Genomic DNA, 10977 nt, shown 5'->3' on the forward strand with positions numbered 1-10977 from the left:
ACGGGCGTTGGTTACGTCGGCCACCCTGAGTCACCCGTGGCACTGCCGGCGGCTATGGCAAGCGGGGTGACCAGCCCAGCACCTCCATCCCTCCCCTTCTGCAGCCCCCTCCGGCCCCTTCCTGGGGACCCTGGTGCAGAAACCCCCACCGTGGCAGCTCGGGCGGGCTGTTCTGGCCCCTGCAAAGCTGCTGAGTGCGGGTGCAGTGAAGCCCACCCGTGTTCCGGGGCCGCGAGAGGCTGGGGCGGACACGGAAACGGGGTGTCTGTGTCAAACCAGGCGCTTTTCCCCAGCGGTCGGAAAGAGCTCCCTCTGTTTGTGAGCACTTTGTGGTGCCGTGGGAAAGGCTGAGCACGGACCTGCGCCTTCCAGCCCCAGCCTTGTCCCCCGGGCAGCAGCAAAGGAGCATTAGATGTGAATTACAGCAGGGACTGAGGGCACGTGGTGGCACTGAGGGACGCGGCTCTACTGCAAACCCACCGCTGTGGGCAGCCCGGGCTGTCCCCAGCACAGGCGACATGTGGGAGCACACCTGCACCCCTTGATGTGCTGAGAACAGGCAACTCAGAGCATCAGTGAGAGCTTCTGCAGCTCCCTGAACCCTTCATGATTATATGGATGTGCCAGCCATACCTTAGATCCCGCCACAGGATGTTCCCCCTGCTCCGTCATTACAATTCCCCCACTTTTCCTCCCGTTTTATTATTCTAGGGTTTTGGTGTTTTAGGACGTGGGGAAGGAGCAGAGATGCCTCTCAGCTCCCCCTCCCCGGTCCAGCTAGGCCTTGAATGATGCTGCAGACTGCAGCCGCTGCAACTCGAGGACACGGATGAGGAGGAGGAAGGCGATGCTCAGGAGAAGCAGCCAGAAGATAACCCAGTAGTGCTGCGGGAAGAAGAGCCACGGACGCCACAGCTCTGCTGCAGACCCTTTGGACCTGGGGAGAAAGTGACCAGGGACACTTGTCATCCGTGGGAGAGAGCACATCCCACCTCCACCCCAGTGGGGGACAAGGAGGATGTTTAACTTAGCCCCGAACCTCACTGGCCCTTTTCCAAACACAAATGCAACAAGCCTGGGAGAGCGTGGGCAACCCGCAAAACTGAGGCACAGCAAAATCCCGGCCTTCCACCACTAAATCCCCCAGCCCCTGCCCAAGTGCTGGCCACCTGGGGACCGGAGAGAGGCCAGCAGCCATGAGGGGGATGCTGGGCACATGCAGGGTGCTGCTCACGTCAGCCCAAGCTGCTCCGGCTCCTCGTCCCCTGCACTTGAGCCTCTGCCATCTGCCTCAGCCACCAGCTTCCCGGTCACGGCGCTGTCCTGGCCCCGTGGCTCCAGTTCACTCCTGGGAAGGGTGAGGACAGGGTTGGCGCTGTCCCACGTGGGCTAGTGGAGCCGGTGCCATGGCTGCCCGGCCACCCAGTGCAGTTACCTCTGGATGCTGGGCCAGCGCTGGGCCCCCTCTGGCTCCGAGTCACCTGCTGGGGCTGCTCGGCTGTCGGGGCTGGCACCTGGCTGGGCACCGAAGGTGGGAGCATCAGTGGGGACCCAGAGCCCCAGCAGCACCGAGCCTGGGGACACAGCTCCTGACTGTCCCCACCGAACACGTCCTTACCAAGAGCTGCTTGGGGATGACGGCGATGCTGACTCTGCGGCGGGCAGACCCCTGCAACAGAGGGGCTGGGGGTGAGCACTGTGCGGCTGCTTCTCACCTCCTCCTTCCCATCACCTCCCCAGCACAGGCAAGGGACTTCAAGGAGAAGGGGCATTGCCAACTCCCACTGGCCCTGGAGCTAAGAGGGGAAGCTGGAGAGCCAGGGAAGGTCAAAGCCAAGAGGTTTATGCCTGTCATTACTGCTGCAAGCTGTTCTGGTGGGGCTGCCTAACCCCCTCCCCTACCTCTGGAGCTATAGGGGAATCAGTGTCGCATTCAAGCTGGTGCTAGAGAACAGCCAAGCCTGTGGCTCTTGCACTGTGACCCTGCAATGGAAGAAGGATCTGCCTGAGATCTCTTGGACAGGCAGCCCCCAGCTTGCTGTCTATCAGCAGTCCTCCAAGGCTGCCCCTACATTTTGCCTCATCCCTGGCACTTCCAGCAGATCTTCCCTGCAGCAAGCAGCTGGCTGGAGTAACATTGCTTGGGGCCTAGTGGATGTGTGGAGGCAGCCAGCTGAGCGAGGGCAGCAGGGCATGGGGAGGCACTGACTCCGAGGCTCTTGAACCGGGACCAGTTACCTGCTGGAAAGTTCTCTTCAGGGGGTGAGGTCTCAGCCGTGGCTCCACATCATCTGGGAGCAAAGAGAAGCCACCTTACATCGTCCCCCAACACTAAGATGGGGCTGATGCACAGACAGTCACAAACCTCCCTGCCACTGAAAGCTGTCCTGGCCATGTGCTCTGTGTGTGGCACAGGTGGTGCCCCAGGCAGGGGGACCTGTCACATGCACAGCAATGGCACGTGTGGGCCTTGGTGTTCAGGAACAGAGTCCTTTTTGTGCATGGGGCCCCACTGCCCCGCATTCCCAGCTGGGTTACGGCTCTCCGGCCACCAGCACCTGCTCCCACGCCGATCTGCTGTTCCACTGTCCCCTCACAACTGTCATCAGCTGTTCCCTTCACCACCCCATCCATCAGCTGTTCCCCACCCCTGGTCCTCAACTCACACCACCCACTGGCTCTGTGGTGCAGGGTCACACTGACCCTCCAGAGGGGCTTGGGACCAAATCCTGCAGGGTTGCTCCGTGCAAACCCCGCAGAGGCCCCGGCGGCAGAGCCCACCTCACCCTGGATCTCCGCCAGCTGCCGGTTGCGGGAGTTTTGCTGGATCAGGCGCTTCATCTCCTCCAGCTCCGCGTGCTCCCGCATGTGGTGCCGCTTCAGGTTCTCCACGTGCTGCACCATCACCTCTGCTGCTCGGCTCATCCGGGCCTCCTGCAGCCAGGCAGGATGGGGGTCAGGGCCCCCATCTCCTAAGGAGCCAGGTCTCTGCCAGTCCCTCCCTGAGCATCCCATGGTGCCTCCACCCAGGGAGTGCAGCTGCATCCCCTTCCTGCTCCCCAGGGCAGGCGCATGGATCCCTTGCACTCTCCTAAGCGCAAACATGAGGTCAAGGCCAGCGCCACGAGAGGAGGGACAGGCCCCAGCAAGCCCAGGGATGAGTCCCCAGGCCTGTGTGTAGCACCCTCCATCACTCCCAGCCCTGGGCTGTGGACATACCTGGTGTACAGCCCCCAGCTTCTCCGCGGCACTGGTTGCCCGCTCAACAGCTGCTGACAGCACGGCCAGGTTGTGCTGCAGCTGCTCCAGCACCTCCTTGCAGCCTGCATTGGCAGAGGATCGACCCAGCCTCTGTGGGGGGATAGGATGGAACTGCTGGAGCTGGCACTTTGAGTCGTCCAAATCCCTCTGGGGCTGGGTGTTCCCAGCACGTGCCCGCCCCCTGCCCTGGTGCCCACCTACCTCCAAGGCAGCTTGGCACTGCCCCAGCTCCTCCTGGATGTTTTCCTCTGCTGCATCCCTTGCCCGTTTCTCCACCTCCACCCGTTGCTGCAGGGTGAACATATCGCAGCGAAAAGCCAGGGCAAGGTGGGCAAAGGCTGCCTGTGGGGTGGAAAGGCGAGAGGTGGGACATGGGGGCAGAAGGGAAGCCACCGGGGCCGCGTGCTGCTGTCCCCAAGGCACAGACAGACCTCCCAGCGTGCCACCAAACAGGGCAGTGCTAAAGTTAATCAGCATTTGTTTGGCCCCAGCACCCGTTAGGCTGCTGCATGCTGGGGACAGTCCCTTGAGATGCCAGCCCGAGGAGACACGTCCCCCAGGCAGCCGATAACACATGGAAATCTTGAGCCCTCCTGGCAAGAGCACGCGCCGGGCAGACGCCAGCCCTCGCTGCGGGTCCCGGCTGACGGCTGAGCCTGACTCAGCCCTGGCACTCGCAGGGAAATTATTTTTATTAGCGTGGCTCCTGCTGCCTCCCCGGCTAAGGGCGCTCTTCAACAGCTGCAGAGCACTTTGTGGGATTGCCGGGCGCTCAGAGGACCGACTCATGGAAATGCAGCTGCCTCCAAATGCCAAAAGCATCTCTGGGAAAGGGTTTATAAGGTGGCTGCCAGGGGACTGCGGTGCCTGCAGGAGCAGGGCACAGCCCTGGCACTGTGAGCCAGCAAGGTGTCTGTCCTTCTGTCCCCCTTCCCCAGCCCACCCGGAGCCCTCACCTCCAGATCCTGCTCTGTCAAAGCCACCCTGCAGAAAGAGAAGTGCTGTCAGGGATGGAGGCATCATGGGGGCTGCATGATGAAAATGCCCTTGTTCTGCTCCCAGGGGTGCCAGCCACCACGAGAAGTGAGAAGCCAAGTGCCCACTGTGTGGACAGCAGCTCTTGTGCAGTGGAAAAGGAGCAAAGTCCAATCTGAACTGTGCTGTGCCCTGGGACCCCCCTGTCCTGGAGCCCCCAGAGGGATGCAGGTGCTCACTGGTCTTACCTGTGCAAGCCAAGTCTGTCCAGCACTGAGAGCTCACTGGGGAGACTCAGCAGCGGCTCCTGCAGTGTTTCTGCACCTGCAGGAAGGCAGTGGGGCCACAGAGACCACACATGAGGGCTTCTGCTTGGCCTTCCCTCCTCCCTCTGCCCTCCTGTCTTAGCAGGGGTAGGTCCCCATGTTGTGGAACCATCCCAATCCTTCCCCCAGCATCAGGGGGCTTTAGGTCCCCCCAGGCCAAGTCTCCCCTTCCCCGTGTCCCCACCAAGGGAGATGACCCCCATCAGAATGTGTTCCCATGCTCATCCCCAACTGCTTCAAGCCTTCCCCTAAGGGGACCCAGCTGGGATGTGGGATGGGGACTCACTCACCTTCTTCAGTCCTGTCACTGACCCCAGGGTGCACAGCCTGCTCCTGCACGGCCCTGCCTGGCTCCTGAGAGGCACAAGAGTGCTGTTGGAGCAGACCTCTCCCTGGTGCTGCACAGCACCCCGAGTAGACCAGCACAGAGGGGCTGGGGGCCTGGCTGAGCCCAAGGAACCAGGCAGGGAAGGCCCCCCCACCTGTTGGCCTCCCCTCCCTCTCACCTGGCTGACTTGCTCCACGATCTGCTTGCTCCCAGCCAAAACCCGGCCTGGGTGTCCCTGGGGACTGCTCATCCTGCCTGGGGACAGAGAGAGTGGTGGGCAGCAGGGTCCCCTCCCCAGCCTGACACCACTTCAGGAGACACCCCCAAAACTGCCACTGGCACTTCTGCAGCCTGCGGGCTGCCAGGGACATGAGCTGCCAGGTACTTCCCAAAATATCCCCGTGGGTTTGAGGGAGCTGGAGCTCAGCTGGGCAGGGCAGGGCAGGGGGAGGAGGGCAAGGGATCCAGTGCAGAGCGTGGGTTACAGCTGGTGAGGCAAATCCGGGGGATGGGGTTGGGGTCCCAGGGTTGGAAGGGGTTGCAGGCAGGTGCTGCCAGACCAGGGGACACCCTCCTGCTGCTCAGGGAGGGAGGGTGGAAAACCCACCCTTTTGACCCCACCACCCCCTGGGCTGCCCTTACCTTCATCCGGAGATGTGAGGAGCCCGCACAGCTCTGCCTGCTGCTCCCTGTGGAGGGAATCCCGGGTAATCCCTAAAGAAACTCAGGAAGCATCGGCAGCATCCCACCCCCCACGCTCCCCCAGCTCCCTCGATGGGGCTGCTCAGGACCTGGGTCCCTCCCGAGCATCCTCCACAGCCTGCTCCGTCCCTGTCCCGCTCTGCCTGCCCCGGGCGAGCCGCCCCCTCCGCTCCTGCCGCTGCCGCAGAGCCCCACAGAGGACCCGCCGAGGCCGTTCCCAGCCAGCAGTGAGTCACCAGCTTTGCTTCAGCACTGTCTTTTTTTTTTTTTTTTTTCCCCTCTGGCTGCCAAGCGGACCTCGCTGCGAGCCGCCCTCTTCCAGCACCACAACAAATGCGGCCGCCGACAGAGCCCAGGCACCATCTCACAGCACCCCCATGGGGATGGCAGGCCCCCCTAAAAGTGCACGGGGACGGGTTCATCACCCCAAAACCTTGTCCCGGGTGCCAGAAAGTCTGGCAGCTCTGTAGCATCCCTGCTCGATGATGTTGGAGGCCACCAGGGGTGGCAGGTCACCAGCGTGTGGAGACACGGGCTGCTGTGCAAAGAGCCCTCTGCAGCCCACGCTGGAGCCCAGCACCCAACCGGGAGAGGGTTTGAACCCCCAAACTTTTACCCCTGGCTCTGGAAAGGGCTCTTCCCTCACCTCCTGGCAAGGCTGAGCGCAGAGGCTGCAGGAGAAGGGGCCACCATGCCGAAACGATGCTCAGTGTCCCTTGCCTGGCACTGCCATCACTGTCCCATCCTTGCTAGCACCCCGAGAGCCGCTGGGTGAGCTTTTTGTGCACATACCTCTGAGGTGAGGGGCTGGGTGGGCAGCTTGTCCTCTGCCGCTGCCGCCGCCGGCGTCCCTGGGCCGGTCCCTGCGCCTCCTCCTTGCCCTGTCCCAGCGAGGTACCTTCGAGTGGCTTCATTTGTGAAGTGCAGAGGCTCCAGGACCAGCACACCTATCACGAGAGACCCACATTAGCTGCGCGCAGATGGAGAACGCCTCTAAATGTTGTATTTTTAAAGCGTTTTCTCACCCAGCAGGAGCTTCGAGCTCCTCTGCTTAGCGTGGAGGCATCTGTGGGAAAAGAGGTGGGGAGGCCCGCTGTGATTCAGGAGGAGGCTGGTGAGATTCGGATGGGCACAGAGCAAGGCAAATGAGAAATTCAATGGAAGCCTCATTTCTGGGCAGTGCTGAGGGTGGGTTTTCCTGCTTGCCATCCCCATTTCCTTCCCCCAGGGCAATGCTCGTTCTGGGCTTGTGATGTGGGTCAACTTCATGGGGGGAGGTAGATTTGCACCCACCCCACACTGTGAGCACCCAGTGCAGAGTGGGAGCAACCCCCTGTTCTTGCAGACAGAGACCTGAGCTCCTGACCTGAGGAACCCTGAGCTCCCAGAGACACAAATGTAAAAGATTTTCAAATCTAAAGGAACTTGGACAACCCGTTGAAGCTGTTTTACAATGTTGAAAGAATCACAGATGCACAAAGTCCACAGAGCCTCTCCCAGCCCAGGGTAAAGTCGCTGTGCACAAGGGACTGTCCTGCAGTGACTCCTTGCAGGCTGTGCCCATGGACATGCACATATGGGACAGAAGGAGAATTTTTTGTCCAGGACAGGAAATTCAGGAGAGATCTAGGGGGACAGAGAGCAGGGACTGCTTGAAGCCCCACGTGCGTGTGCAAAGCCTTGGCCAAGCTCAGTCTAGGTCACCCCAGAACCAAGCAGGGCCATCACCCAGCTCGCAGAGCCTGTTCAGCGCTGATGAAGGTGTAAAAAGCAGCACTTGGCACCTGTCAAAGCCAGCCCATTTCACGCCTATACAGTGGGAATTGTCGCTGACACCTCCACCCAGGGGCTCAGGCGCCCCCAGCCAGCAGGGATCAGCCAAACTCATCACACCATCAGAGTCCTCTGGAGGGCTGGTCCCTGCTGCAAAGTGCTCAATCCATCACAGCCACGGCAGACCCTGCAGGCTGCTGCCTTCCCACAGCTCTGACAGCCTCACAGACACTCGCTCCTTATCTTTGTGTTACAGATGGAAAAGATACGACGCACGCAGCTGGTTTAGCATAAGGAACCCCCTGGGATGCCAGACCGGGCGCTTTCCCTCAACTCGGCGACGAACAAACGCTCCCCGGGTCATCATTACCTGCCTGAACTCCTCTCAAGCAGCCGAAGGCAGATGCTGGGGCCACCCAGCCCGGAGCCGGCGCTCAGCTCTGCTGGGCCCCCATCAGCCCCGGGAGGGGGTCAGGGGCGCGGCGTGGCCGGCAGTCGGTGGGGCCGCGGTGCTGGGGCCCCGCACGGCGCTCGCTGCCGGCGGCGGAGCCTCCCCGAGGGGCAGAGCAACCGCATCTGCGGCAGACGGAGCTGCCGGGGACGAGCCCGATGAGAGAAGGCCTTTAAAGGAGATGCATGAGGGCGGCTGGGAGCTCCCCGCGCGGGCCAGGGCGGGCAGAGTGGTCTGCAGGTGGCCAGGAAACCTCTGCTTTTGGTGCGGGGCCAGAGCTTGCACCCGCAGGCTGAGGAGGTGACAGAGCTGAACAGACCAGGACTGCTCCCTCCGTGCCCGGCGTCTGCGGAGCGGAGCAGAGCCTCAGCGTCTCCCTGGCAGGAGGCTCAGGGCAGGGTGGTGGCGCTCAGGAGAGATGGGGGAAGCCCTCCGTGCTTTCGTGGGGGGCACAGCACCAGGCTAAACCAGGATGGCTGATGAGGAGCTCCAGTAGCATCTTGTTTGGTGATGCAGGGAAGCCACTCTGCCCAGGACCCCCATCCCTCCTGCCCCTCTCAGCAGCCTCACTTTCCCCCCAGCCACCACCCCACTGCCTCAGCCCCGGCCCCAATCCCTTTGCTGAAATCCATCACATCCTCTAAAGCCGCTTTCTTCCCCTAAGGAGCTTACAGGGAGTCGGGCTCGATGTCCAGCACTACCAGGAGGCAGCTGCTGTTGCTCCCCCTTTGCCCAGGGACCCCAGTGGACCCCTTGGGGTCTGCAGACCTTGTAAGCCCTGAGAGGGCAGACAGCATCTCCCAGTGCTGGGGCACGATTGGCCCAGGCTCTGACCCCCCTGCCAGAGTGAGAGCCCAGAACGCAGCCCCAGGGGTTCCCAAACAAGGGGAGTGGAGGATGGACACCCTTGCAGAGCTCCAGCTTCTTCCCCAGGAGCAGCAGCTGAGGCTCCATGGCCTCTGTTCCGGTGTCCTGGCAGGCCCAGGGCTGCCCCTGGAGGACACAGACCTAAGGACACCATTACACAGGTGCCTCTATTCCCTCCCACACCCAGGCGAGGGTTAACAAGAGGCAATGCCCCTGTTCACAAACCATCCCGTTCAAAAGCCTCCACAAGCATTTACTAAAAGCATGCAGGGATTTTTAGGCATTCTTATTTTTAACCTGGGAGCAGCTAAATCGTGACTGCAATCTAGGTATCACAGAGCCTCAAACACGGAAAAGCAGCCCAGTTCCCCTCACACAGACCTGTTCAGCAGGGATGAACAAGACCCTGCTGGGAGATCTCCAGCCCAGAGGGGCGAGTGGCAGGACGTTGCTGCGGGCTCTGGCTTTGTCCCCTGTCCTCCTTCCAGCGAGGTCCCTCACAGCAGCTACAGCGACAGCACCTTCCAGGGCGCCTGCAGTTGAGCTGAACTTGCAGCTCAGATAACAGAGTGTGGTCATCTGGTCATCTGGATTATCCACTTCTTGGAAGAAAGCTGCTCAGGCTGACACTGACTGGTGCCACTGATGTGGCAAGCACGACTTACAGGTCTGTGCAGGGGCCCAACCACAAAGCAGCACCCCAGCCCTCCTGCAAATTCACCTTTCGGTGGCCCTGGCTCCCCCAGCTGACAGGGACCTGGCAGCCACCAGGCTACCCAAGAAAGAACCTGATTTGTTTTAGGATTAAAAGGTTGTTGGCAAAAAAACCCCAAACAACCCAAACAGATGAGAAGGAAAATCCCTCTTTCTTTTTATTCAGTTTTAAATCCCAAGTGAAAAAAATAAATATTGCTGAGCATCCCCCAAGCAGTTCAGCCTCACATTTGGGTGTCACAGCCCCCAGGTTTCCAGGGAGAACTGCATCAGCATGTTGGGGATTACACACATGAGATTAACAGGCTGTCACTGGACATGCAGCTACCTCCGGGGAGAAGTGGGGTGACCCCCAGCACTGCTGCAAGAGGGGACACAGCAACAACCTGGAGCTCCTGCTTGGAGAGGGGCACCAGAGGGGCAGTTTCAGCCCCTTCCAACAAGGTGCTGCACGGCCCAAGGCTCCTACACGGCTCTGATGTCTGGTGTTTAACATCCACCTACCCCACACCTCTGCTCACCCCAAAGAGGTTCTTTGCTGTCTGATAACAGCCCCACGAAGGCACTTGGGGAGTGGAGGAATCATCTTGTCATGAAACTGGTTCAAAAATCCCTGTGGGAGGGTGTGGAGGCAGCAGAGTGGACAAGCAACCCATGCAATTGTATGTGATGAATTTCCTTCAAAAAAACCCGAGAACTACTAGGCCAAAAAGGGAATTCCCCTCTGTACCATGAAGTAAAACTCCACAAGCAGAAGAGGAAGCAGGTAAGGAACCACTGCCAAGTATCACAAATAAACTGGCTGAAATCCCACACTGCCTTCTACCTCCAGCCTAGGAAAGGTCTTGGACAAAGCTCCAGACCATTCCCTTCACACACACCGCTATTAAATCAGGACAAGGACAGAGCCAGTCCTGGCACTCCCACCACCCTTGGCCAAGGTTCTGCTGAACTACAAAATCTGACTGATGTTTTATGCTGCATCCACCTCTCTGCACTGTTCAGGATGGATTTTAAAGTTCTTGAAAGGGTCAAGAGAGTCAAAAGCAGAGTTTTCTGTGCAGCTGCTGCCAACCTCCATATAAACAAGCAGTCTTCCACCAGCATGTGCAGTGTTCCCAGGGTTTGCTCCCAATTCTCCTTACGTGATTGTTATCTGCATGCACACCTCAAAGGAACCCACAGCTGATAAGATGCAGCCAGGAGCAAAACCAGGGCTAAGAAGGCTCTTTCCACAAGCCGGCGGCCATCTCCATGTGTAACACCGAGGTCACTCGGTAGAAGCTCTGCAGGGAAACTGCAAAGATCAGAGCCTGCTACCTAATAAAGCCACAAGAGCAGGCTTAGACCTTGGTGATCATGGCACAATTTCTATTTATGTCGTGTTTTGGGCAGCCCTACAATAGCTTCACTCTACTCAGCCATTAACTCACTGGAATGCAAACACATCAACAATCTGGCTCCCTGGAGGTTTCTGTCCTCCAGCTAATGTGGCCTTTGAAGCCTCATCAGTCCACTGTCACCTAAAATAGCTTAAGAGATTCTTTATATAAAGAAATCTGTACTCTCAGCCCTAAGAG

At 59.7% G+C, this 10977-nt stretch overlaps 1 protein-coding gene across 5 annotated transcripts; it reads right to left on the bottom strand.

Moving 5' to 3' along the window:
- Positions 1–683: 683 nt before the first annotated feature.
- LOC125338129 (inositol 1,4,5-triphosphate receptor associated 1-like) lies at positions 684–10659 on the bottom strand. Of its 5 annotated transcripts, none has more exons than XM_048328496.1 (16): positions 9065–9122; positions 6618–6658; positions 6385–6539; positions 5533–5579; positions 5069–5145; positions 4853–4916; positions 4485–4560; positions 4218–4245; positions 3463–3603; positions 3220–3351; positions 2787–2934; positions 2239–2291; positions 1619–1669; positions 1436–1518; positions 1235–1348; positions 684–937 (listed from the first exon to the last, which is right to left on the bottom strand). In XM_048328496.1, exons 3-16 carry the CDS (start codon positions 6504–6506, stop codon positions 778–780), a joined length of 1296 nt encoding a protein of 431 aa, XP_048184453.1. In that variant the 5' UTR covers positions 6507–6539; positions 6618–6658; positions 9065–9122; the 3' UTR covers positions 684–777. The 5 variants fall into 5 exon arrangements, 4 of the variants coding, with proteins under 4 accessions (XP_048184453.1, XP_048184452.1, XP_048184451.1 ...); XM_048328495.1 differs by lacking the exon at positions 9065–9122 and adding an exon at positions 7736–8341; XM_048328494.1 differs by lacking the exon at positions 6618–6658 and having other exon boundaries at positions 9065–10659.
- Between the last annotated feature and the right edge of the window lie 318 nt (positions 10660–10977).

Source organism: Corvus hawaiiensis, chromosome 24 (genome assembly GCF_020740725.1).
Source record: "Corvus hawaiiensis isolate bCorHaw1 chromosome 24, bCorHaw1.pri.cur, whole genome shotgun sequence".
Taxonomy (NCBI): Eukaryota; Metazoa; Chordata; class Aves; order Passeriformes; family Corvidae; genus Corvus; species Corvus hawaiiensis.